Raw genomic sequence first — 27,863 nt, 5'->3', positions numbered from 1 at the left:
AAGTTATGAACAGAATCAGTGACAAAGGGCAGCCTTGGCGGAGTCCAAACATCACTGGAAACGTGTCCGACTTACTGCCGGCAATGCGGACCAAGCTCTGGCACTGAGCATACGGGGAGCGGACTGCCACAATCAGACAGTCCGATAGCCCATACTCTCTGAGCACTCCCCACAGGACTTTCCGAGGGACACGGTCGAATGCCTTCTCCAAGTCCACAAAACACATGTAGACTGGTTGGGCAAACTCCCATGCACCCTCAAGGACCCTGCCGAGAGTATAGAGCTGGTCCACAGTTCCACGACCAGGACGAAAACCACACTGTTCCTCCTGAATCCGAGGTTCGACTATCCGGCGTAGCCTCCTCTCCAGTACCCCTGAATAGACCTTACCGAGAAGGCTGAGGAGTGTGATCCCACGATAGTTAGAACACACCCTCCGGTTCCCCTTCTTAAAGAGAGGAACCACCACCCCGGTCTGCCAATCCAGAGGTACCGCCCCCGATGTCATGGCTGTCTTGAGTTTCCAATAATTTCTACAACTCTTATTTTCTGTTAAAGTTTGATAGGAGCACATACTTGTTTGTCACAAAAACAATCATGAAGTTTGGTTCTTTCATGAATTTATTATGGGTCTACAAAAATGTGACCAAATCTGCTGGGTCAAAAGTATACATACAGCAACATACTTTATCAATTTTGGTGATGTAGAAAAGTTACAATCAAATCAAATGAGCTTCATGGCATAGCCTCTTAACTTCATGTGAGTGATTATGATTGACGACATCTGTAGACTTCTCTGAGCCCATTCAAACCAGGTTCATGTGATGCAGTCATTAGACTTGGTTACAAACGCGGCAATGGGAATGAGCATAGATCTGAAAAAACTAATCATTGACTTGAACAAGACAGGAAAGTCACTTGGAGTCATTTCAAAGCAGCTTAATGTCCCAAGAGCAACTGTGCAGACAATTGTTTGTAAGTATAAAGTGCATGGCACATTTTTGTCACTGCCACGATCAGGAAGAAAACGCAAGCTATCACCTACTGCTGAGAGAAAATTGGTCAGGATGATCAAGAGTCAACCGAGAACCACCAAAAAGCAGGTCTACAATGAATTGGAAGCTACTGGAACACAAATGTCAGTGTCCACAGTCAAGCGTGTATTGCATCGCCATGGACTGAGAGGCTACCATGCAAGAAGGAAGCCCTTGCTCCAGAAACAACACCTGAAGGCTCGTCTAAAGTTTGCTGCTGATCACATAGACAAAGATAGGACCTTCTGGAGGAAAGTTCTGTGGTCAGATGAAACAAAAATTCAGCTTTTTGGCCACAATACCCAGCAATATGTTTGGAGGAGAAAAGGTGAGGCCTTTAATCCCAGGAACACCATCAAGCATGGTGGTGGTAGTATTATGCTCTGGGACAGTTTTGCTGCCAATGAAACTGGTGCTTTACAGAGAGTAAATGGGACAATGAAAAAGGAGGATTACCTCCAAATTCTTCAGGACAATCTAAAATCATCAGCCCGGAGGTTGGGTCTTGGGCGCAATTGTGTGTTCCAACAGGACAATGACCCCAAATAATAATAGATTCATAAAAGAACCAAACTTCATGAATGTTTTTTTGTGACAAACAAGTATGTGCTCCAATCACTCTATCACAAAAAAAATAAGAGTTGTAGAAATTATTGGAAACTCAAGACATCCATGACATTATGTTCTTTACAAGTGAATGTAAACTTTTGACCACGACTGTATAAGGCGCACCAGATTATAGGGTGCATTAAAAGGAGTCATATTATTATGATTTTTTTTCTAAATTGAAAACACTTCCCTGTGGTCTAATGTAATGGTGGTTCTTTGGTCAAAATGTTGCATAGATTATGTTTTAAATATAATCTTCAAGCCTCTTTCTGACAGTCGCTTCCGGATGCGCCGTTTTGTGGGCGGTCTTATTTACGTGGCTCACCTTCGACAGGGTCTTCTCCCCATCATTTTTGTTGTAGCGGTGTAGCGTGTAAGGACGGAAGCGGAAGAAGTGTCAATAGATAGAGCTAACTGGTTTAATGACATTCAGACTTTACTTCAATCAATAACGGAGCAGCAACTCCTCATCTGGAAACAACAACACCGGAAATTTAAAAAAACGTCCGACCAGAACTCTCTAATAACTAAAGTGTCATGTCTGTGTGATCAAGTTTTGTTTCATTCATGTGCGGTTTTGTTTTTGGACCTTTTGTTGTGTTTTGTCACCATAGCAACCCATTAGTCTTCCCCTGTGACGTCACGGACCTGTTTCACGTTTTGAGTCACGCACCTGTTTTCGTTAATCATGTCTGTAGTATTTAAGTTCATTGTTTTCAGTTTGTCTTTCTGGCGAAATCCCGCATTCTTACCCCTGTCACACTCTGTCTACCTCTGCGCACTTCATGCCATGTCCACGTAAGTTTTTTCTATTAATGCCACAGTTAGTGTTTTTGTTTAATTGTTCAAAGTTTTTTGCCCACGTGCAAGTCTTTTGTTTCATTAGTCAAGATTGTACATCCGCCTTGAGCGCGCTTTTTGTTCCTTTGAGTGTTATTATTAAATATGTATTTACCTTCACGCCATGACCAGTCCAGCTTTACTTGCATCTCGGGAAAACAAACACACCATAGTCCACGCCGTGACAGATTTCGCCAGCAACATAGTTTTTCCGCGAGAAAGTTCGACAGTTTGGACGAGGTAACGTGGGAGGTCCTCCGCGCCATGGAAGCCGAGACGCTTCGCTATTCCCCCATGGAGCGCAAGGATCTCATTTGGGGTCCTGGCGGCAAACTGGTGCCGATGAGCTCCGTGTGCCATGACGACGCTAACGCGTCTCCCCGGCCACGGAAGCGCCGCCAAAGGAGAGGGACATCAGGAAGAACTTCCGCGAGCCAGCAGGACACGCCGCTCCCACAAGCCCCGCCCCCTCCGGGCGGAAGCAAGCAGCAGTCTGCCCGGCTTCCCCAGGATGACATCACAGCCCAGGATTTTTTTTTCAATACTTTTTGTTTTGATCACCCGCCTCCAAACAAAGACTCTAATCCCATGACCATGATAAAGCACTACCAAAACATGATTTTGAACATTAGAGCTAATCAATCCCAGTCACCCAAATTTCATGCCCCACCCCCCAGGACTCAAGTCACGCCCAAGTCACAAATTTTTTTTTTCACCCACAAAAAAACAGGTACACAAAAGACATTTTGGCCAATTTAAAGGGGAAGTTTCGGCCCCCCTCCTGTCCTCCCTCCGCCCAACCCTAGAGGGAGTTCCAGACCGCAGGGAGCGCGTCTGGTATCCGCCCCTTGAGGGGGGGGCTAGGGCTGGGAATTGTTCAGGTGGGGTGGCTCTGCATCACCATGCCAAGCCACAGCCTCCAGCACGGCCGCCACCACCAGTCTTCCGACCTGCCAAGCCACAGCCTCCAGCACAGCCACCACCACCGGTCTTTCACCATGCCAAGCCGCAACCCCCAGCTAGGCCACCTCCACCTGCACCAAGGCTAGCACCAGTAGCTGCACCAAGGCTAGCACCTGTCGCTGCACCACGGCTAGCACCTGTCGCTGCACCACGGCTAGCTGTACCACGGCTAGCACCTGTCGCTGCACCACGGCTAGCACCTGTCGCTGCACCATGGCTAGCACCTGTCGCAGCTCCACGGCTAGCACCTGTCGCAGCTCCACGGCTAGCACCTGTCGCCGCACCAAGGCTAGCACCAGCTCCATGCCAAGACCAAGACCCTTCACGCCAAGTCCAAGACCAAGACCCTCCACGCCAAGTCCAAGACCAAGACCCTCTACGCCAAGACCAAGACCAAGACCCTCCACGCCAAGTCCAAGACCAAGACCCTCCACGCCAAGTCCAAGACCAAGACCCTCCACGCCAAGACCAAGACCAGACCAAGACCCTCCACGCCAAGACCAAGACCAAGACCCTCCACGCCAAGACCAAGACCCTCCACGGCAAGAACCAAGACCAAGACCAAGACCCACCACGCCAAGCTCCGGTACCAGCTCCACGACGCCAAGTGCCGCCAGTCGCAGCTCCACGACGCCAAGTGCCGCCAGTCGCAGCTCCACGACGCCAAGTGCCGCCAGTCGCAGCTCAACGACGCCAAGTGCCGCCAGTCGCAGCTCAACGACGCCAAGTGCCGCCAGTCGCAGCTCAACGACGCCAAGTGCCGCCAGTCGCAGCTCAACGACGCCAAGTGCCGCCAGTCCCAGCTCCACGACGGCAAGACCCGCCATGCCAAGACCAAGACCAAGACCCGCCATGCCAAGACCAAGACCCGCCATGCCAAGACCAAGACCAAGACCAAGACCCGCCATGCCAAGACCAAGACCTGTCATGCCAAGACCAAGACCCGCCATGCCAAGACCTAGACCAAGACCAAGACCCACGCCTAGACCAAGACCAAGACCCACGCCTAGACCAAGACCAAGACCCACGCCGAGCTTCACCGCCGGACGCGCCACGCCTAGCTTCACCGCCGGACGCGCCACGCCTAGCTTCACCGCCGGATGCGCCACGCCGAGCTTCACCGCCTGACTTGCCACGCCGAGCTGCCACGCCTGCCAAGTTGACGACACGCCTGTCTCCTCGTCGGCCACGGATATGGGCGCTACCTGGTCGCCCGCCACGCCAAGTGTGCCCACCTCCCAGTCGGCCACGGATGTGGCCCGTCCCGGGTCGCCCACCTCGCCTGCTGCAGCGGCGTTCCACTCGCCGCCGCCACATGACTATGCCTCGGTGGATTCGGGGCCACTTGGGCTGGCGACCCACCGCCATGTCCCCCTCCCACCCTCCCATGACTCTTGTTAATTTTTTCTTTTTGGACATCTGGGATCTGTCCGTAAGGGGGGGTCCTGTCATGTCTGTGTGATCAAGTTTTGTTTCATTCATGTTCGGTTTTGTTTTTGGACCTTTTGTTTTGTTTTGTCACCATAGCAACCCATTAGTCTTCCCCTGTCACGTCACGCACCTGTTTCACGTTTTGAGTCACGCACCTGTTTTTGTTAATCATGTCTGTAGTATTTAAGTTCATTGTTTTCAGTTTGTCTTTCTGGCGAAATCCCGCTTTCTTACCCCTGTCACACTCTGTCTACCTCTGCGCACTTCATGCCATGTCCACGTAAGTTTTTTCTATTAATGCCACAGTTAGTGTTTTTGTTTAATTGTTCACAGTTTTTTGCCCACGTGCAAGTCTTTTGTTTCATTAGTCAAGATTGTACATCCGCCTTGAGCGCGCTTTTTGTTCCTTTGAGTGTTATCATTAAATATGTATTTACCTTCACGCCATGACCAGTCCAGCTTTACTTGCATCTCGGAAAAACAAACACACCATAGTCCACGCCGTGACATAAAGTTTCTTGGGTGAATAATGTAAACTCACTACACCGGTATGTTTTAGCGCTTTCATGGCGAGTTTACTGACAGATATAAGTAAGAACTTTACACTACTTTATATTACAAATGGCAACAGCGGAGGATGAATGTCCCATAACAAGAAGATAGAGAAAAAGAAGAAGCTTATTGTTTCAGCACGGGCTACAAAGATGGACGCGCACAATTTTTCAGGATTTATGCAGATCCCAAATACAAATTAGCAGGTACCAGAAGGTAAGAAAAGTTGCTTTTGCAAAATATTGTGAAACAAAACGCCTAATGATATGTCTTACCTTATATACACACCATACTGTGTGTATAACAATACTTGTATGTTAAAGCTCATCAAGCGGTGCGGCTTCACAGCTTACCAAAGTCATACTAAACATTTTGATGGATTTTTGAGCGCCCTGTGTAATGTTCTATATTTTCAATGGAACTTATAAAATGTTGGGGTTGTTTACTTGAGTCATAGTGCAGCCTACACTTAGCTCTTATGTTTGACTGCCATCTACTGGTCACACTTATCATTATCAAATAAAACAGCTTCGAGGTCGTAAGCTCAACCAAACTTATTCCTTACATTAGGCGCACGGGGTAATAAGGCGCACTATCGAGTTTTGAGAAAAAAAGGGATTTTAACTGCACCTTATAGTCCGGAAAATACGGTGGTTTTTCATAAAAAATAAAAAAATAAGCGTAAATAATTAATTTCAGAGATGTGAGCCCCCTTTGAGGAAGACACAACAGGAATATTGAGGAAAAAAAAGGAACATTTCTGTCAGCACGAAGTGCTTTAAGAAGTGCTGAAAGAAAATGTTGAAAATCAAGACTACATTTCCTGCATTTGGATGCATTTCCACACTATATTTGACCTTTAGATTTATTCTCAACTACCAACCTCTTTTTGACACATGTCCCTAGCACACAATATTTACTAGATCACTTACTAACTTTATATCATTGAACTTTGATTTTAAAATGTCAAGTTATAAAATATGCGTTATTCCCATTTGGCAACTGTATCCTGTAGCCACGCCCCATCGGGTAATATACTTCCTGTGTCGTGACCTCTGTTTACAATTCGTAATGTCAAAAATATACCTTCTCGCTGGCTACTAATAAATTCACTAGATTAGAACATCCATTCACCCATTTTCTACCGCTTGTCCCTCACTTGACTCCAAGTACCACCATAACGATCATCATTTGAATACAGAAGCGTAGTAGGCCTAAGTTTTGATTAAAAAACAAGGCAGAGGTTTTATTTAACAAGTATATTTGTTATTTTGGCCACTGTAACATTACACACAGTTTGAACAGTAACACTGTGTTTGAATATTTAATTAAGTGATTATTTGTCGTGCCGTACCACTAGACAGAGCCCGCGTACCAGAACTACAACTGGTTGGGAACTAACAGTGTTGGGATTGTAATCATCCAAAAAAATGTTTTCATATTTTTATTGAAAAAACAAAAAAATTATATTAAAAAGAACAATACATAAACAAAGCAAAATCTACTATTGGCTCCCATTTCAATAAATAGTTTTTTCCCTCAAAGCCTTCCTGTACCAGAGACTTACTCACTGAACAAAAGCACCCCCCAAAATATTTTGTAATAAGAACAAGAAACATTTAAATATTGATCTACAGTAAATTCCGGACTATAAGCCGCTACTTTTTTCCAACACTTTGCACCCTGCAGCTTACAAGACGGAGCGGCTAATTTATGGATTCTTCTTCACTGACAGCCATAATAATAACAATAAAAAACTAACAAACAAAAAACAAGCAAAAACATTCAGTGCTTCCAAAAAAACGGAAGTAGAAGTGGTGTTCATCTTTTAGCCATCCATAGTGTATTTGCTTGTATGGATCCTTCATTCATCATTCCAAGCAGCGTTTGTAAGTTTTACAATATAACTAAAACAATTCTTACTCACTGAACCGTCCCATGTGTGATGTTTGTGGGAGTGTTTTCATGCATATTTGTACGTGCTATCGTAATGTAATAAAGCTAGCGTCGTTAGCATTAGCTACGATGCTAAATCGCTTAGTACAAGTTTATAGAATATTTCTGTGTAAATAACTAATTTCACATTGTATATAGCTGAGGCTTATAGTCCGGTGCGGCTAATATATGGGACAATATTTTTTCTTCTAAAATTTAGTGGGTGTGGCTTACACTTAAGGAAAATTAAGGAAAATACGGTAAATGATACTAAAGTGATTACCGAATCGTAATCACTTTTGTATCATTTACCGTATTTTCCTTAATCGTTTCCAAACGGTGTTTGTAACAGGGCAGTAAAACGACTGATCAAACAAAACAGAAGTCATCGTCATGGACCAGAGAAAGCTAGCTCTCCAATCAGCTAAACAGACTCAATAACTCCACGGTGACGTTTTGGTGAATTTACTGAGGAATTTGTGAAACTGAAACAATACAAACAGAATGCCATTGTAAGTTAATAATACTAACACCGACACTCGTAAACGTGTTAGCATATTTGCTAATGCTAATGACTTTAGTTTAATTTAATTACTGTAGCACATACAAATAACATGAAACCACTCCTACAGACATCACACATGGGACAGTTTACTAAGTAAGAATTGTTTTAGTTATATTGTAAAACTTACGAATGTTGCTTGGAGTGATGAATAAAGAATCCATACAAATAGTAACGCAATAAACAACTAGAAGACAGACCGACGCTTGTACTTCCGGTTTAAAGCGAGAAAGAAGTAAATACTGTCGATGTTCACCACGCAGCACCTACAGTGAACAAGCTCGTCCAAAATATGGCGCTATAGCACAAACGATAACACAACTTTTCAATGTCTGTCAAAAATACAAAACATTATGGCTGTCAGCGAAGAAACATCTATAAATTAGCAGCACCGTTTTATAAGCCGAAGGGTCCAAAGCGTAGAAAAAAAGTAGTGGCTTATAGTCCGGACTTTACGGTGTACAAAGTACTGATACTATACTAGGTATCTATAGTATAGTTACCTCTTCTTTACATTGAAACTTTAGCAGTTAGCTTTCTAAGTCGTCCTGCTTGGTGTGTGTGTAGCATGTTTAGCCATTCCCTTTCCTCTAATCCTCCAGTGATAATGTACTTGGAAGATACTTGGTTTATTTTCCGTCATGTTGGTGAGGATTAGTATCTTAGAAGCGTCTTCACACTGTGGATAGACGAACCGTTTGTTGCAGCTTTCTTTTAAATTGCAGTCGGTGTTGTGGTTTGACACGCACCCGCCTGGAATTCATGCACCTCCTGCATGTGTGTGGTGATGATACTAATATATGGAAATGTCATTTGTAAAATACCAGCCCATGATCGGTACATCTCCAGCTACAAATGTCCCGTCACCAAACAAGAGTCCAAAGTGCAATTGCAGCCAGTCGACAATTTTTCCATTTGTAAATAATATGAAGCAAATTAATCAGTTCCAGCGTCAAAACTGTGGCCATAATTGCATCTCAGTTAACAGTGTTTTAATAACATTCCAACATGATTGAGTGCCACACAACTGTTACAAAGGAGGTGCAATTACCTCCCCCCCTGGGTAGCGATAGTGATACTTGTCCTGGTCCCTCAGAGCAAACTCCTCTGGGAACGCCCTCTGGATCATCTCGTAGGTCATCTCCTCGCACACACCCTGCAGAGGAAAATACAAATTCACCACAAATGCGCCAGCTATCACGTCTATAGAGGTTAATTTGTGTCTTTATTACAAAAGCTTTTTTTTTTTTACACTGAATTTATGTAACTCTATTTTTGGCGTTTGAATGATGTGAACTAGAGATGTCCGATAATGGCTTTTTTGCCGATATCTGATATTCCGATATTGTCCAACTCTTAATTACCGATTCCAATATCAACCAATACCGATATATACAGTTGTGGAATTAACACATTATTATGCCTACTTTTGTTGTGATGCCCCGCTGGATGCATTAAACAATGTAACAAGGTTTTCCAAAATAAATCCACTCAAATTATGGAAAAAAATGCCAACATGGCACTGCCATATTTATTAATGAAGTCACAAAGTGCACTATTTTTTTTAACATGCCTCAAAACAGCAGCTTGGAATTTGGGACATGCTCTCCCTGAGAGAGCATGAGGAGGTTGAGGTGGGCGGGGTTGAAGTGGGGGTGGGGCTTGGGGATTGCGGGGTGTATATTATAGCGTCCCGGAAGAGTTAGTGCTGCAAGGGGTTCTGGGTATTTGTTCTGTTGTGTTTATGTTGTGTTACTGTGCGGATGTTTTCCCAAAATGTGTTTGTCATTCTTGTTTGGTGTGGGTTCACAGTGTGATGCATATTTGTAACAGTGTTAAAGTTGTTTATATGGCCACCCTCAGCCTGTATGGCTGTTGAGCAAGTATGCTTGCATTCACTTGTGTGTGTCAAAAGCCGTAGATATTGTGTGATTGGGCCGGCACGCAAAAGCAGTGCCTTTAAGGTTTATTGGCGCTCTGTACTTCTTCTCCCTACGTCCATGTACTACTCCGTACAGCGGCGTTTTAAAAAGTCATACATTTTACTTTTTGAAACCGATAATTTCTGATATTACATTTTAAAGCATTTATCGGCCGATAATATCGGCAGTCCGATATTATCGGACATCTCTATGTGAACTGAATTTTTTTTTACATCAAATTATGTTGACGATTTCATAAAAAAAAAAAAAAAGTGTTTTAAAATGTAGTGTATAAAATTTCAGTGCATAAAAAATCAGTGTAGAAAAAATTAAGTGTTTTAAAATTCAGTGTGAAAACAATGCAATATATAACAATTCAGTGCATAAAAAAAATCTGTGTAAAAAAATAGTGTATAAAAATTCAGTGTAAAAACATTCAGACTAATCTGTGTTTTAAAATTTAGTGTAAAAAAAATCAGTGTATAAAAAAAATCAGTGCATTAAAAAATCTGTGTTTTAAAATTCAGTATAAAAAATGTGTCAAAAAAAATTCAGTGTTCTAAATTCAGTGTAAAAAAACAGTGCATAAAAAAATTTGTGTTTAAACTTCAGCGTAAAAAAAATCAGTGCATGAAAAAATCATTGTTTTAAAATTCAGTATAAATAAATTCAGTGTAAACAACTTTAGACAAAAAAAATCAGTGTTTTAAAATTCAGCGTAAAAAATTCAGTATAAATAAATTCTGTGTAAAAACATTCAGACTAAAAAAATTCTGTGTAAAAAATGGGTGTATAAAACAATCTGTGCATAAAAAAAATCAGTGTTTGAAAATTCAGTACAAATAAATTCAGTGTAAAAAAAATGATAATATAAATAAATATTCAGTGTTTTAAATTCAATGTAAAAAAAACAGTGCATAAAAAAATATGTGTTTTAAAATTCAGTGTATAAAAATTCAGTGTAAAAAATTCAGGATAAATAAATTCAGTGTAAAAAATTCAGACTAAAAAAATCAGTGTTTTAAAATTCAGGATAAATAAATTCAGTGTAAAAACATTCAGATTAAAAAAATTCTGTGTTTTAAAATTCAGGGTAAAAAAAAAAGTGTATAAAAAAAATCAGTGCATAAGAAATTAGGTGTATAAAAATTCAGTGTAAATAAATCAATGTATTCAGTATAAATACATTCAGTGTAAAAAAAATGTAGTGCCCCCTAACCATTAGAATCATTTCTATAGTTAGAAAATATCCAGCGGGGCCACATTGAAATGTTAATTATGTTGTATTATGCCCAGGTAGCCCAGTTAACTGCTTTTTTACGCTGCTTTGCAAGACCCGTGTCACGTAACTTCAAACTTGAAACCTCATTGGCTGGTTCTGAGACAGGATCGATTGCTTCAGTCTTAATTTACCGGAAGTGAGTCTCGCTTTTTGAAGGAGCACACTTTTCAACACAGAATTTTTAACAATTTGATGTAAAACAAAAATCCGTTCACAAAATTCAGTTACATAAATTCAGTGTCAAAAAAACAGCTTTCGCAACATAGACACAAAATAACCGATCCAAACAATCGCTATGACTGACCGCGTCAATCTCGTTGAGAATCTTCCACTGCTCGTAGGGCACCGCCAGCTCCTCCGCCGTTTGAATGGTGCGTCTCAGCTGGCTCGTCCATACCTTCAGGTCCGACAGCTCGTGATCCTCAATGAAGTCACGAAGGGCATGGGCGAACTGTGGCGTGCGAGAGAAAGAGAGTTCCACGCCATGAAAAGGGCAACTTTTCCTGGGAATCTCACCTGTTTCCCACGGGGAGAAAGTTCTGCGTCTCCCCCGATGCGACCGTCGACGTTGTGGTTGCTCTCGCCGTGACGACACAGGTAGATAGAGTGCGAGTGCACGTGGATGTTCATGAGGTAGTAGACGATCTTACTCTGGATGTAGTCCTGCACCCGGTTTACCAAGAAGCGCCGGCCTACGTTTATCACCTTGATGAAGGACAGGTCCCTGCAGTGGAGGCGGCTCATTGTCACCCTCTAGTGAGTCTAAGCTGAAGTGCAGTTGTCATTTCAGCAAACAAAAACTAGGCTTTTTTGATTATAGGCCAAGGAACCATGTTCTGTAAAGAGGTACAGGTAGTTGAACCATGTGATATATCTTAACCAATCAGAGAAGAACGCTATTTAGAATAAAGAAATACTATGATTAAAAATAATGAAATAATTTAAATATGCCTTTCGCCCGAATGCAGCTGGGATAGGCTCCAGCACCCCCCGCGACCCCGAAAAGGACAAGCGGTAGAAAATGGATGGATGGATGATTAAAACAATTAAAACGTTATTACATTCATATTTTTCCTATATTGAAATACAGAATATGCATTTATAAAAATTATGTATATATGTAATGAAAAAATACCTAAGTAAACAGAAAATGTATTACACAATAATTTTTTTTCTTTTAGAATTAAACAATACACATATAATATTGTATTTACAATAATAGTGAAAAATAGTTACGTAAAAAGTAAATGTATTACACAACAATCATTTTCTATTTTAAAGTTACACAATATAAATAATAATAATTTAAAATAATTTTTCGATCAGTAAAGAAAGGTACAAATAATAAAGAAAAATGTATGATTATTAAATATAATGGAATTATATACAAGAAATGTAATATAATAATAGGAATAATAATAATAGAAAAAAATACATTTTGAGTAAAAAAAACAACTATTAGATTGAAATAAGGTATGTTTTCAAGTCTTTAAATAATGAGGTATTTAAGTATTAAGAACAAATATACACACATATATATGTTATAAAAAATACTAAAGTCAGAATACAAAGAATTAATGTACAGATTTTTTTTTAATTAAACAATATGAATAAAATATTGTATTTACAATAAAAAATACTTAAGTAAAAAGAAAATGTATTACACAACAATTATGTGTTTTGTTTTTTTAAAGTTACACAATATAATATTGTTTTTGCAATAATAATAATTTCAAAATAATTTTCCAATCAGTAAAGAAAGTTAAAAATAATAAAGAAAAATGTATCATTATTAAATATAATGGAATTACCGGTATATACAGGAAATGTAATAATATAATAATAACAATAATAACTAATAGAAACATTTTTATTTTGAGTAAAAAAATCCTTAGACTGAAATAATGCATGTTTTCAAGTCTTTAAATATTGTGGTATTTAAGTAAAAGGAACAATTATATACACACATATATGTCATGAAAAATACTTAAGTAATAATACAAAGTATTAAAGCAATTTGTTTAATTAAACAATATAGATAAAATATTGTATTTACAATAATAATAAGTGTAAAAATATTTTTTTGAGCCGTAAAAAAAGGTCAACATAATAAGGCAAAATGTAAAACTACCGTGATAAATATATTGAAATCATATACAGTAAATGTAGTAAATAGGTTTTGATTTAAAAATAATATTGAAATAAAATATGCTTCAAGACTTTAAAAATATTATATAATTTCAAAGATTTAGGGCCCGTCAGGAGAGGTAAGGAATACTTGCAATATTTTTCTTACTTGTCGTAATCGTCAGGATCCAGCGGCTGGTAAGTCACCTTGTAGCACTCGATCCGCTTCAGGAAGTCATCCATGACCCTTTCACGGTGCCTCTCGGGGTAGTCCGGACTGGACACCTTGACTTCCTGTTTGGAAGAGAAGGTTTTGGTTACAGTACTCGTTCATTTTAAACATGCCTACAGTTACGGTACAATATGGTGTGTCGCGTATTCGCAGGGTCTCACTACAACATGTCCGAAAAAGAGTAGGAAGAAGCAGAGTTCATTTAATCCTACCCCTTTTCCATTTCATGGCGATTTCTAACACATTTGTTTGTTCACTTCCTGTACACAATCTATAACACAAACAAATACATAGTACTTACAGTCAATAAATAATCAACAATGTTGTCATGAACAAATTCACTTAATGAGATGAGTAAGATGATCAAATTTTTCAAAAGAGTTGAAAACGTTTATCAGGAATTTTCTTCCTTGTAAACACTTTGAAGAGTTTCTTAAAGTGGATCTTATAAGTACATGAATTTATTTGCCTAAGCCATTCCATAATTAAATTCCACATGCTGATATGCTAAAGGTTTCAAGTGTTGTACGTGCATACAAGATTTAAGTTCGATTTTTCTCAAAGGTTATATTGAATTGTACATTGTACATTCTGAGGTAGCAGTTTATAGTTTGCTTAGAACAAAATGATGATCATGCTCAAAGACAGTCGATGACAGATAATCCTCCGTCAGAAATAAAACATATTTGACACAATGTCGATTCAGCAATATAATTTCATAATTGTAAAGCTGCTGACATGACATGAGGGATTAATTAAGAATCAGAATCATAAAACAAATGTGATTTAAGTGATTTAAAAAAAAAATGTTGATCGTTTTTTTGTTTAGAAAATAAACTACAATATCTCCTATAAGAAAACAAATTCTTGCATTATGCATTTTCTTTAGTTTGGATGATTCCAGTTGCATTTATGCACTGCGGTGTTGTGATGTTCAACCAACGTCAGCGTGCCAAAAGTAGTTGCTGTTGTCTATAGATTGCGATTCCATATTGGAAAGATCATAGACATGTGCTGCTAGTTCAGCAAAATCGCACACAGGTTAGGGAGCACAGTAGCATGAATGTGGAGGGAAGTGAGTGTTTCCATTGGCACAGCCAGCAGTACATGGGAACAACCTCATTTAAACAAGGCAATCTGCACCACTTCTTTATTTGCTAATAATTGTACATGCAGTCTTAGTAAATCACACACAATACGCCCACTAATAGTACACACATTTTTATAGTATGCACATGTAAATCAGATCCTTTATGTTTCATCATAACTGACCTCTTTTAGTGACTGAACTGTACTTTTGTACAAACCCCGTTTCCATATGAGTTGGGAAATTGTGTTAGATGTAAATATAAACGGAATACAATGATTTGCAAATCATTTTCAGCCTATATTCAGTTGAATATGCTACAAAGACAACATATTTGATGTTCAAACTGATAACCATTTTTTTTTTTGCAAATAATCATTAACTTTAGAATTTGATGCCAGCAACATGTAACAAAGAAGTTGGGAAAGGTGGCAATAAATACTGATAAAGTTGAGGAATGCTCATCAAACACTTATTTGGAACATCCCACAGGTGAACAGGCAAATTGGGAACAGGTGGGTGCCATGATTGGGTATAAAAGTAGATTCCATGAAATGCTCAGTCATTCACAAACAAGGATGGGGCGAGGGTCACCACTTTGTCAACAAATGCGTGAGCAAATTGTTGAACAGTTTAAGAAAAACCTTTCTCAACCAGCTATTGCAAGGAATTTAGGGATTTCACCATCTACGCTCCGTAATATCATCAAAGGGTTCAGAGAATCTGGAGAAATCACTGCACGTAAGCAGCTAAGCCCGTGACCTCGATCCCTCAGGCTGTACTGCATCAACAAGCGACATCAGTGTGTAAAGGATATCACCACATGGGCTCAGGAACACTTTAGAAACCCACTGTCAGTAACTACATTTGGTCGCTGCATCTGTAAGTGCAAGTTAAAACTCTACTATGCAAGGCGAAAACCGTTTATCAACAACACCCAGAAACGCCGCCGGCTTCGCTGGGCCTGAGCTCATCTAAGATGGACTGATACAAAGTGGAAAAGTGTTCTGTGGTCTGACGAGTCCACATTTCAAATTGTTTTTGGAAACTGTGGACGTTGTATCCTCCGGACCAAAGAGGGAAAGAACCATCCGGATTGTTATAGGCGCAAAGTTCAAAAGCCAACATCTGTGATGGGATGGGGGTGTATTAGTGCTCAAGACATGGGTAACTTACACCTCTGTGAAGGCGCCATTAATGCTGAAAGGTACATACAGGTTTTGGAGCAACATATGTTGCCATCCAAGCAACGTTACCATGGACGCCCCTGCTTATTTCAGCAAGACAATGCCAAGCCATGTGTTACATCAACGTGGCTTCATAGTAAAAGAGTGCGTGTACTAGACTGGCCTGCCTGTAGTCCAGACCTGTCTCCCATTGAAAATGTGTGGCGCATTATGAAGCCTAAAATACCACAACGGAGACCCCCGGACTGTTGAACAACTTAAGCTGTACATCAAGCAAGAATGGGAAAGAATTCCACCTGAGAAGCTTAAAAAATGTGTCTCCTCAGTTCCCAAACGTTTACTGAGTGTTGTTAAAAGGAAAGGCCATGTAACCCAGTGGTGAACATGCCCTTTCCCAACGACTTTGGCACATGTTGCAGCCATGAAATTCTAAGTTAATTATTATTTGCAAAAAAAAAATAAAGTTTATGAGTTTGAACATCAAATATCTTGTCTTTGTAGGGCATTCAATTGAATATGGGTTGAAAAGGATTTGCAAATCATTGTATTCCATTTATATTTACATCTAACACAATTTCCCAACTCATATGGAAACGGGGTTTGTAGTTATGTCCCCATATTTCAACACAATGATCCAGATATTGTAACACTAATGAGAAGTGGAGAATATGAAGGGTTTTTTGGTGTAGCACATACTTTGCTATATTCATTATTGAAGTATTTCTTGCCACTTATGTTGTATATTTTGTTCACACTCATAAAAATTGATTTCTTTTAACCCATCACTGTCTACTTTTTTCTATTTGTGTTTGACTTTCTCTCCTACTGTGACCAAATAGCATTTTGACATTAACATAACATTTTAGTTTTGCTTAGATTCAAAGGTAGTCTGTTTTTGCTAAAGCATCTCTTTAATTTATTAATTTCTTCTGTTATGATTTGTATTAGCTTTTGAACAAACTGCAGTCGTATCATCTGCAAATATTACTCATTTTAAGTCTTTTGTCTTTTGCAAATGTTGTTTGTATAAAGATTGAACAATTTTGGTCCTACTATTGATCCCTGGGGTACGCCACAGGATATATTTATAGCGTTGTAAACGTGTGTTACATATTGCTTCCTGTTGGTTAAGTAGCTTCTAATCCAGTTGAAGACCAACCCTCTGATGTCATACTGTTATAATTTGTTAATTAAAATATTGTGATTAATTGTGTCAAATGCTTTAGTTAGATCCATAAAAACTGCTGCTGCACATTGTTTACCATCTATTGCATTGGTAATTTCCTCTGTTTTTTAAATTAAAGCCATCAATGTTGAAATGTTAGCTCTGTATCCGTATTGGTCCTCCGCGAGTGTTCTACATTTGTTTATGAATGTGTCCAATCTGTTGTTCATGAATTTTTAAATGATTTTAGAGAATTGTGGAAGAAAGGAAACAGGGCTAAAGTTTGTAAACAAGTGTTTGTCTCCAGTCTTATAAATCGGTACAACTTCTACTATTTTAATTTTGTTTGAAACAATAAGTTACTGATATACATGAATGGTTTTAAGATCTCCTTAATAACTTATTTTATAATTTCCATATCAATTCTCTTACAACCAGTTGAAGTCTTGGATTTACATTTATTCACAATTTTAATGATTTCCTTTTCTGTCACGTCAGTAAGAATCATTGAGCTAGGATTTCTGTCTGACATTGGTTGTAAAACTTTTTTTTTTTTTTTTTTTATAAATACAGTAGCGTAGTAGGTGGAAATATTCATTAAAAACCGGTCCGAGGTTTTATTTACCTAGTATATTTATGTATTTCTTTTCATCTAGTTTGAACAGTCACAATGTGTTTGAATTAGGGCTGAGCTATATGGCCTTTTTTAATATCACAATATTTTAAGGCCATATTGCGATACACGATATATATCTCGATATTTTGCCTTAGCCTTGAATGAACACTTGATGCATATAATCACAGCAGTATGATGATTCTATGAGTCTACATTAAAACATTCTTCTTCATACTGCATTAATACATGCTACTTTAAAACTTTCATGCAGAGAAGGAAATCACAACTAAAAAAAATCACTATTTTTTTCATACGGTGTTGATCTGGAAATGTTTGCCTCGGCATTTTGATGGTGTGGGCGTGTGGCACCGAACGGAGATGTTGACATGCGGAGTAAGCACTGTTTATTCTCTAGCAGGTGACTTTTTAAATGATGCTACATATTAGCAGTAATGCTACTTTTTATAGCAACGCTTTCGCCCCACATTTGACAAATTATGGTTGTCTGTTCGACATATTCCCACTTGAAGCCAAACTACCGCCAGACGATGGACCCCCTGCTGTTTTTTGAGGGAATTAATTATTCCTTCATTTGTTACCAGATTTGCACCTGCTTTCTCTCGTATTACCGCTCGCATCACAGCTAACGTTAGCCATGCTGCTACCTCTTTGCTGCGCGAGGGCGTGTGCATATGTGACGTATGACGTGACAGTATGTGACGTGTGTAGAAGCTGCGCTTGCTGTCTGTGAGAAGGAGACACAGGAAAGAGCGAGGAGAGCCTGTAGTGTAATGCCAGCCGCTAAAAGCAACTGCGTGAGAACGCATACTCGAATATCACAATATAGTAATTTTCTATATCGCACAGAGACTAACCCGCGATATATCGCGCATATCGATATATCGCCCAGCCCTAGTTTGAATGCTGTAATTTACGGACCATAGCCGCTATTTTTTTCCTAAGTTTTGAATCCTGCGGCTAATGAAACAATGCTGCAAAATTATGGATTTTTCTTCGCTAACAGCCATAATAATTTGTATTCAAGAAATTGTTTTTATAGAACACAAGCAGAGACACTGAAAATGTTTGTGCTAGGGCGCCGTCTTTTGGGCGAGTTTGAACACTGCAGGTGCTGCTGGGTAAACGTCTGCAGAATTTCCTTCTGTTTAGTGCCTTGAACCAGAAGTAGAAGTGCCGTTCAGGCTTCTACTCGTCCATAGCATTTCTACTCGCAAATTTTTCAATAAAACTAAAACAATTCTTGCAAACTAAACCGTGCCATGTGTGATGTCTGTAGGAGTGTTTTCATGTTTTCATGTTGTACGTGCTATCGTAATGTAATCAAGCTAGCGTCGTTAACATGCTAACACATTTACGAGTGTCTGTGTTAGTATCATTAACTTACAATGGCATTCTGTTTGTATTGTTTCAGTTTCACAAATTCCTCAGTAAATTCACCAAAACGTCACCGTGGAGTTATTGAGTCTGTTATTGAGACCCTCTAGCTTCCGCAGCTAGTGGGTCCATGACAATACTTCTGTTTTGTTTGATCGTCCGTTACAGACACGACTAAAGTATGTACATAAACATTTACTAAATATTTCTGTGTAAATAACTAATTTCACAACCCATATATCTGTGCATTATAGTCCAGTGCGGCTCATATATGGAAAACATTTTTTTTCTTCAAAAATTAAGGAGTTGTGGCTTACTACTGTAAGCAGTGCGCTCTATAGTCCGGGAAATACGGTACTTAATTAGGTTATTCTTTGGCGTAACACTACATGGAAGCTGCGTACCACAGTTATTGATATTGAACACACATGGTAGCTTTTACGTAACACTGCTGCAGAGTGTGAATATTATTGGCTTAACACGCTTAAAAAAGATCCTACCATGATATTAGCAGCGATGACTTCAGGGTCGTCACACACTGATTCCACAAAGAACACCTGTTGGGGAGAAAAGGCCATCTGTGTCACAAGCGTGATTGTATAAAAAGAACAGTGTTACCGTATGACCGTATACTCATAAAAAAACACACACCTTAAATGCATTCTCCTCCACAAACGTTTGAATGAGGTCTCGGCGCTCTCTTGTTGTGTTAGTTGCGTCGAAAACCTGACGACAAGAAAATAAGTTCTATGGCGATGAAAGTCGTAAGATGTTGGCACTTAACTTTGGTTCTGATTTAGGTTGGGTTAGAACGGAGGACTCACAGCAATCTGACCTCCCTCGTCTGTAAGGTACACTTTGACATCCTGCAGGGCCACCAGAGCACACTGCCTGCAAGACACAGACCAGGGCACAGTTTTCATGACTAACATTAGCCATAACTTGCTACTTACTAACAACGCTCCCTCTAAAGTGTGCGCCTGTGCAACTGTGCACTGCTCACACTTTCTCTGCGCGCAGCAAATCTATGCCACGCATAAAATAAAATCTCTACACAAAACATATAATTTGCAATTTTGGTTGGAATTGCGTGTGAATGCCCTATGTGCCGAACCGTCGATATGTGTGAGCTGAGCTGAAATGCTTGAATGTCCAGGGTGAGTGGAGTGTGTAGATGTTGGAACGGTTCGAATTGGATGAGAACAGCCCTAATTCAAACACATTAATTCCCTCAAAAAACAGCAGGGGGTCCATCGTCTGGCGGTAGTTTGGCTTCAAGTGGGAATATGTCGAACAGACAACCGTAATTTGTCAAGTGTGGGGCCAAAGCGTTGCTATAAAAAGTAGCATTACTGCTAATATGTAGCATCATTTAAAAAGTCACCTGCTAGAGAATAAACAGTGCTTACTCCGCATGTCAACATCTCTGTTCGGTGCCACATGCCCACACCATCAAAATGCCGAGGCAAACATTTCCAGATCAACACCGTATGAAAAAAATAGTGATTGTTTTAGTTGTGATTTCCTTCTCTGCATGAAAGTTTTAAAGTAGCATATATTAATGTAGTATGAAGAAGAATGTTTTAATGTAGACACATAGAATCATCATACTGCTGTGATTATATGCATCAAGTGTTCATTCAAAGCTAAGGCAAAATATCGAGATATATATCGTGTATCGCAATATGGCCTTAAAATATTGCGATATTAAAAAAAGGCCATATCGCCCAGCCCTAATTCAAACACATTGTGACTGTTCAAACTAGATGAAAAAAAATACATAAATATACTAGGTAAATAAAACCTCAGGCCGGTTTTTAATGAATATTTCGACCTACTACGCTACTGTATTTAAAAAAAACAAAAAAAAACCATAAAGTTTTAGAACCAATGTCAGACAGAAATCCTAGCTCAATGATTCTTACTGACGTGACAGAAAAGGAAATAATTAAAATTGTGAATAAATTGATATGGAAATTATAAAATAAGTTATTAAGGAGATGTGGGATATAGAGAAGTTTGTAATATACAAACTTCTTCATGAGGGGAAATTCCTGGAAATTGTGAGAAAACCAGGAATTTGGGGTAAGGGAAAACATATTTTGCCTTTGATATCTCGAAAGATGTGTGGATGGTTGAAAGGTCCGAATCGGGTAAAAAGTGGCACTAAATGTTGAGAATTTTTGGCATTGCAGAACTTTGAATATGTCAATTCATTTGAATGGGAATTTCCTGGAAATGTAGGAAAAAACTTTTTTTTTTTTTTTTTTATAAATATTGATACCAGCACAATTGTCCGAGATGATATGGCCCTAGTGTGTGAATGTGAGAGAGAATGTTGTCTGTCTATCTGTGTTGGCCCTGCGATGAGGTGGCGACTTGTCCAGGGTGTACGCCGCCTTCCACCCGAATGCAGCTGAGACAGGCTCCAGCACCTCCCGCGACCCCAAAAGGGACAAGTGGTAGTAAATGGATGGATGGATGGATATGAATGGGTTGGTTTGGGAATTTTTGGAATCGGTTGACAAATGTTGACGTAGTTACAGTTTGAATTGGTATTTCGCAATTCCTGGAAAACTGGGAATTTGTACAAAAAAAAAAAAAAAAGGGAACAGTAGTTGTCCCAACTCAGAGGAATGTTTTGAAGGTGGAATGGGTGGAATTAGTCGAAAAATGTGGAATGTTAAAACTCTACAGGTGGAAAACCGGGAATTTTTTAACTTGGAAAATTGTGGTTTGATTGTCCAAGGTGAGTGGAGTGTGTGGATGGTGGAACAGTTCGAATCAGTTGATAAAATGTGGGAATTGTGCCATTTCGAAAAATGGCCCATTCATATTTCGATGGGAAACATGTTCTGGAAAACCCGAAAATTCTGGGTAATCTAGGATATTTTTTAAACATTTTTTGGGGGGGAATCGAGCGGTCGAGTCAAACTGTTTGATACTTAAACGGTTCCAATCAGATGAAAACTGTGTGCTGTGTGCTGTGTACTTTTGTGGCGGAATAATAATAATAAATATATTTGTTTTGGTGTAGAATGGTGTATGTGTGAATGTTTGGACATTGACACAATTAACACATAATTTGTTCTGATAATTTTGCAATGCAACAGTGAGTGATGGGTGACGACAATGTTTGTCAACACCGTTCAATTATTGTAACGTCTTTAAGGAGGATATCAATTATATCGATCACTTTATTGAGCCAAACTATTTATTGTCGGCCGTAACCACACCAAAAATTTGTAAAAAACTTCCATCTTGCAAAACTGGTACATACAAACCGGGCTTAAACCAACTCTTTGTCATCTGTCGTATCAACAGCAGCTGCTCTCTCTCACCTGCACCAACACTCATGGCACTGATGCGTTTATGGCCACACAAAAAGTGGGACAACTCTGACACTACATGAATTGATTAACGTGGACCCCGACAAGTTGAAAAACTTATTCGGGTGTTACCATTTAGTGGTCAATTGTACGGAATATGTACTGTACTGTGCAATCTACTAATAAAAGTTTCAATCAATCAATCAATACACAAAGTGTAGTGCCGTTCAGTCTTCTAGTCGTCCACAGCGATTCACTCGTATGCAAGTTTTCCAAAATAACTAAAACAATTCTTGCTTACTAAACCGCCCCATGTGTGATGTCAGTAGGAGTGTTTTCATACATACGTGCTATTGTAATGTAACAAGTTAGTGTCGTTAGCTTTAGCTAACATGCTAACACGTTTACGAGTGTCTGTGTTGGTATTATTAACTTACAATGGCATTCTTTTTGTATTGTTTCAGTTTCACAAATTCCTCAGTAAATTCACCAAAACGTCACCGTGGAGTTATTGAGTCTGTTTAGCTGATTGGAGAGCTAGCTTCCACAGTTAGTGGGTCCATGACGACGACTTTTGTTTTGTTTGATCGGCCGTTTTACTGCCGTGTTACAGACACAATTAAGGTTTGTGAATAATTTACAAAATATTTCTGTGTATAAATAACTAATTTTAAAAGGTAATTCTGGGAATTCCTGGACACTCCACAAAGTGTAAATACCAGGTTGTTATACTAGGAGTCCTCAATCAAATGCTGTGCTTATCTTACTGTCATTTATGAAGAATCTTAAAAATAACCATGTAATGCTGTTATTAGGTTCCAGAAAAGCTCATAACAATATATATTTTAGAAACAGAAAGTTACAGGAATGTACCTTGTATCCAATGCTTACATATCATTGTGCAAGATGTGAACGTTTTAAGAGGAACTTCATTCCAAAGCAGGACAAACAATACCAGTACAATGTTCATTAAAAACAAGATTTTTTTTGTTATTTCATTGTAAGTGGGCCAAATCACTTATATTAGAAAATATTCTCATGAAAATGACTGCTGTCATTTGATTATAATATTAAGACATTTAAATTGTTATGTCAGGTTTGACACAAGTGTGCACGTGTGATGTTGCTCACAGGGAGTTTCTGCTCTCACATGAAAAACTCAACGGAACAATACTCACTAACCTTCTATTGTACATGCTACTTTGTATCAGCGCCTCTCATAACTGCTCAGCCAAGTATGACGCAGTAACCTGCACTGCGATAAGGAAAATATTTGAACGTTTATTTATATGCGAGCCAGGAGGGCGGCCATGTGGAGTGACAGCTGCAGCGGGTTTAATATTTGGGTCACAATTCCGCACGGGGAAAAGTCGGTCTGACGTGATTTCATGACAGCAGAGCAGCGAGTGCACCCCGCCCGCCTTCCAGCCTAAAAACGTACTTCCTGATCTTCATGGCCTCCTCGTTGTCGTGGCGGAAGAAGTCGTAGGACTTGTAGGCTCTGACGGCCTCCCTGCGGTACACACCCAGGTTGAACACTGTGACGAAAAGACCAGAAATAACATTTATAACAATAATAATGCTGCTGGAGCCAAATTTACACGCATCACAATTAAACTGCTCCCATTTTCAAAATGACATTGCAGGGTAACGTGGACAAACACTTTCGATATTATTCAACAGCGACAGTGGTTCTCAAACTTTCTTCACCAAGTACCATCTCAGAAAACATCTGGCTCTCCAGATGTCACCATAATGACCAACATTATAATAACGTAGCGTAGTAAGCCTACAGGTTCATTAAAAACAAAGCAGAGGCTTTATTTGACAAGTATATTTAATATTTTTTGACCATTGTAACATTACACACAATTTGCACAGCAACACTGTTTGAATATTTAATAAAGTGATTATTTGCGTACCACTAAATACAGCCCGTGTACCACTGTTTGAGAATCACTGCTGTGTGGGTCAACCTAAATGTTATTAAAGTTCAAAGCTAAATATTTAGGAACGTAAAATGTGAGATATTGGCTTTTTTTTAAGGAGAACATATAAGTGCACCATTATTTGACATATATTAGCGTGTACAAATATTATGCAACTGCATGGAAAAACAACATTCGTCAATGATAGAGTCACAAAAGTCTTCCATCTATGACATGGGTGTCAAATTTGGCCCGCCGTGTAATTTCACTTGGCCTGTGAGGCAATATCAAATTAACACTAGAGCTGGCCCGCCGATTATATACCACCGCTAATTCTCATACTTGCCAAACCTCCCGGGAGACTACCAAATTTCAGTGCCCCTCCCGAGAATTGTAACATCCCCCTTTCGTCCAGTCCAACGAGTGCTGGCCCAATTACATAATATGTGCGGCTTTGGCACGCACTCAGAAGTGAATGCAACGCATACTTGATCTTCAGCGATACAGGTGATATACTGAGGGTGCCAGTATAAAAAAACTTTAACATTGTTAGAAATATACGCCACACTGTGAATCCACACCAAACCAGAATAACAAACACATTTTGGGAGAACATCCGCACAGTAACACAACATAAACACAACAGAACAAATACCCAGAACCCTTTGCAGCACTTACTCTTCCGGGACGCTACAAGGTGTGTGTGTGTGGGGGGGGGGGGGGGGGGGGGGACTTGGAGGTAGCGGGGGTGTATATTGTAGCGAACAGGTGTTGTGCTGGATAATGCACCCCCGGCGTAGAATGCACCCCCTGACGGGAGTGTTATATCAACTAAAGCCCACACTTAAAGTTTCCACGTGCAAGATTGAATCTATTTGAAAAAGTTATTTAATAAGAAGCCAAAAGTGCAAAAACAATAATGTTCGTGTTGGAGGAGTTGTGAATGAATGAAATATGAAATCCGTGCTGCAGTCTGCAGGTGTACCTAATGTTGTGGCCCAGCAGCGACTGCAGCACGGATTTCATATTTCATTCATTCACAACTCCTCCAACACGAACATTATTGTTTTTGCACTTTTGGCTTCTTATTAAATAACTTTTTCAAATAGATTCAATCTTGCACGTGGAAACTTTAAGTGTGGGCTTTAGTTGATATAACACTCCTGTCACGGGGTGCATTCTACGTCGGGGGTGCATTATCCGGCACAACAGATTTAGTGCTGCAAAGGGTTCTGGGTATTTGTTATGTTGTGTTTATGTTGTGTTACTGTACAGATGTTCTCCCAAAATATGTTTGTCATTCTTGTTTGGTGTGGGTTCACAGTGTGGCGTATACTTCCAACAATGTTAAAGCTGCTTATATGGCCACTCTCAGTGTAAACTGTATCTCTGTTGATGAAGTATGCGATGCATTTATGTGTGTGTGCGTACAGAAGCCCCTCGTATCTTGTGAATGGGCGGGCACGTTGTTAGAAGGGATGAAAAGCGGACGTGACGACAGCTCGTAGAGGACGTTAAAAGCAGTGCCTGTAAGGCACGCCCCCAAGACTGTGAAATACGAGAAATAATGACTGATGAACATCTTCGTTCGATAATGAGGGATGCTTGAGCCCCGACATTAATGAACTAGCATCCAAGAAAAGATGGCAGGTATCTGGCTTGGGCACATCAGATTAGATCAGTGTGTTGCAAACTGAGCAGTTTAAAGTCCTGAATGGTTGGTTTATTCATTATTTTATTTTCAAATGTATTAGCCTGTGGAAAAAGTTAATGTCGATATTTACCTCAGAAGGCTGCAAATAGAAAAGAGGCATTCAATTTTTATTTAAATTGTATTTGATATGCCACTGATATTTTTTTATTATAATTATTATTATTTGAAACTCGATTTTGCATGTCACTATAAAGTTATATAAGCCTTGCTTGTTCAATATTTAATGCAAAACTTGTTTGGGTCCCTATTAAAAGGTTAATTTGTTCAACCTTGGCCCGCGGCTTTGTTCAGTTTTAAATTTTGGCCCACTCTGTATTTGAGTTTGACACCCCTGATCTATGATCACTTGCCAATATCCTCTCAATTCCAAGAGTGCTGAATCCATCTGAAGACTTATCCGAGTCAGTAAAATGTATTTTGTTTTACACTGAGGAAAAGAATGTGCCTAGAAATTGTGCACAAATCTGGGGTTGATTTAATTTGGCCACACCCTTATATAGTTTATTTTGTGTCTCTATTACGAAAGCTTTTTTGACACTGAATTTATGTAACTGAATTATTCTTACATCAAATTATGATGACAATTTCATTGAAAAAAATTCAATGCTTTAAAATTCCATGCATAAAAATTCAGGGTAAAAACAATTCAGTGCTGAAAAATTCAGCATAAAAAAATCAGTGTATACAAATTAATCCAGCCATCCATTTTCTACCGCTTATTCCCTTCGGGGTCGAGGGGGGCGCTGGAGCCTATCTCAGCTACAATCGGGCAGGAGGCGGGGTACACCCTGGAGACCTGGACAAGTCGCCACCTCATCGCAGGGCCAACACAGATAGACAGACAACATTCACACTCACATTCACACACTAGGGCCAATTTAGTAATGCCAATCAACCTATCCCCAGGTGCATGTCTTTGGAGGTGGGAGGATTGTACTCACGACTACTCAGGACCTTCGTAATGTGAGTCAGACGCACTAACCCCTCCACCACCGTGCTGCCTATACAAATTCAGTGTATAAAAATTTAGTGTAAAAAAAAAAATTTGGTGTATAAAAATTCAATGCTGAAAAATTCAGTGTAAAAAATCAGGGCACAAAAATTCAATGTAAAAAAATCAGTGTATAATAATTCAGTTAATAAAAATTCAGAGTATAAAAATTCAGTGAATAAAAAATCAGTGAATACAAATTCAGTGAATAAAAACTCAGTGAATAAAAATTCAGTGTCCAAAAATTCAGTGTAAAAAAATCAGTGTATAAAAATCAGTTTAAAAAAAATCACTGTATAAAGTATCAGCTCTGAAAAATTCAGTGTTTTAAAGTATTCAGTGTAAAAAGTATACACATTCAGTGCTGAAAAATTCAGTGTAAAAAAATCACTGCATAAAAATGTAGTGTATAAAAATGTAATGTAAAAAAAAAAAAAAATCAGTGTATAAAAATTCAGTGTAAAAAAATCAGTGCTTTCAAAATTCAGTGTTGAAAAATTTACTGCTTCAAAAAGCAAGACTCACTTCTGTTAAATTAACACTGAATCAATCGATCCTGTCTCAGAACCAGCCAATGAGGTGCCAAGTTGGAAGTCACGTGACACGGGTCTTGCAAAATAGCATAAAAAAAGCAGTTAACCTAATGTGTGAATGTGAGTGTGAATGTTGTCTGTCTATCTGTGTTGGCCCTGTGATGAGGTGGCGACTTGTCCAGAGTGTACCCCGCCTTCCGCCCAATTGTAGCTGAGATAGGCTCCAGCGACCCCGAAGGGAATAAGCGGTAGAAAATGGATGGATGGATGGAACTGGGCTACCTGGGCATAAAACAAAATAATTAACATTTCAATGCGGCCAGCTGGATATGTTCAAACTGTAGAATTACAATGAATTTATATACACTGAATTTTTTTAGTGAACTTTTCAGCATAAAAAAATTTAGTTCACAAAATCAAAAGCAAAAA

At 39.3% G+C, this 27,863-nt stretch overlaps 1 protein-coding gene across 4 annotated transcripts in view; it reads right to left on the bottom strand.

Annotated features, from left to right (window-relative positions):
- Nucleotides 1–27,863, bottom strand: part of LOC133583746 (6-phosphofructo-2-kinase/fructose-2,6-bisphosphatase 2-like) — a 62,216-nt gene that overhangs the window by 20,366 nt on the left and 13,987 nt on the right. For 3 of the 4 annotated variants that reach the window (XM_061937667.2, XM_061937669.2, XM_061937670.2), the window contains exons 4-11: nt 23,710–23,806; nt 19,764–19,830; nt 19,591–19,686; nt 19,440–19,496; nt 13,427–13,551; nt 11,647–11,854; nt 11,435–11,581; nt 8,978–9,082 (exon numbers count right to left, since the gene is read on the bottom strand). In XM_061937667.2, the coding sequence (XP_061793651.1) occupies nt 8,978–9,082; nt 11,435–11,581; nt 11,647–11,854; nt 13,427–13,551; nt 19,440–19,496; nt 19,591–19,686; nt 19,764–19,830; nt 23,710–23,806 (902 nt within the window). The remainder of the gene's footprint in view (nt 1–8,977; nt 9,083–11,434; nt 11,582–11,646; nt 11,855–13,426; nt 13,552–19,439; nt 19,497–19,590; nt 19,687–19,763; nt 19,831–23,709; nt 23,807–27,863) is intronic. The other variant, XM_061937668.2, reaches the window with a different exon arrangement.

This window comes from Nerophis lumbriciformis, linkage group LG03 (assembly GCF_033978685.3).
Source record: "Nerophis lumbriciformis linkage group LG03, RoL_Nlum_v2.1, whole genome shotgun sequence".
Classification (NCBI taxonomy): domain Eukaryota; kingdom Metazoa; phylum Chordata; class Actinopteri; order Syngnathiformes; family Syngnathidae; genus Nerophis; species Nerophis lumbriciformis.
This window is presented reverse-complemented; position numbering and strand designations above follow the sequence as displayed.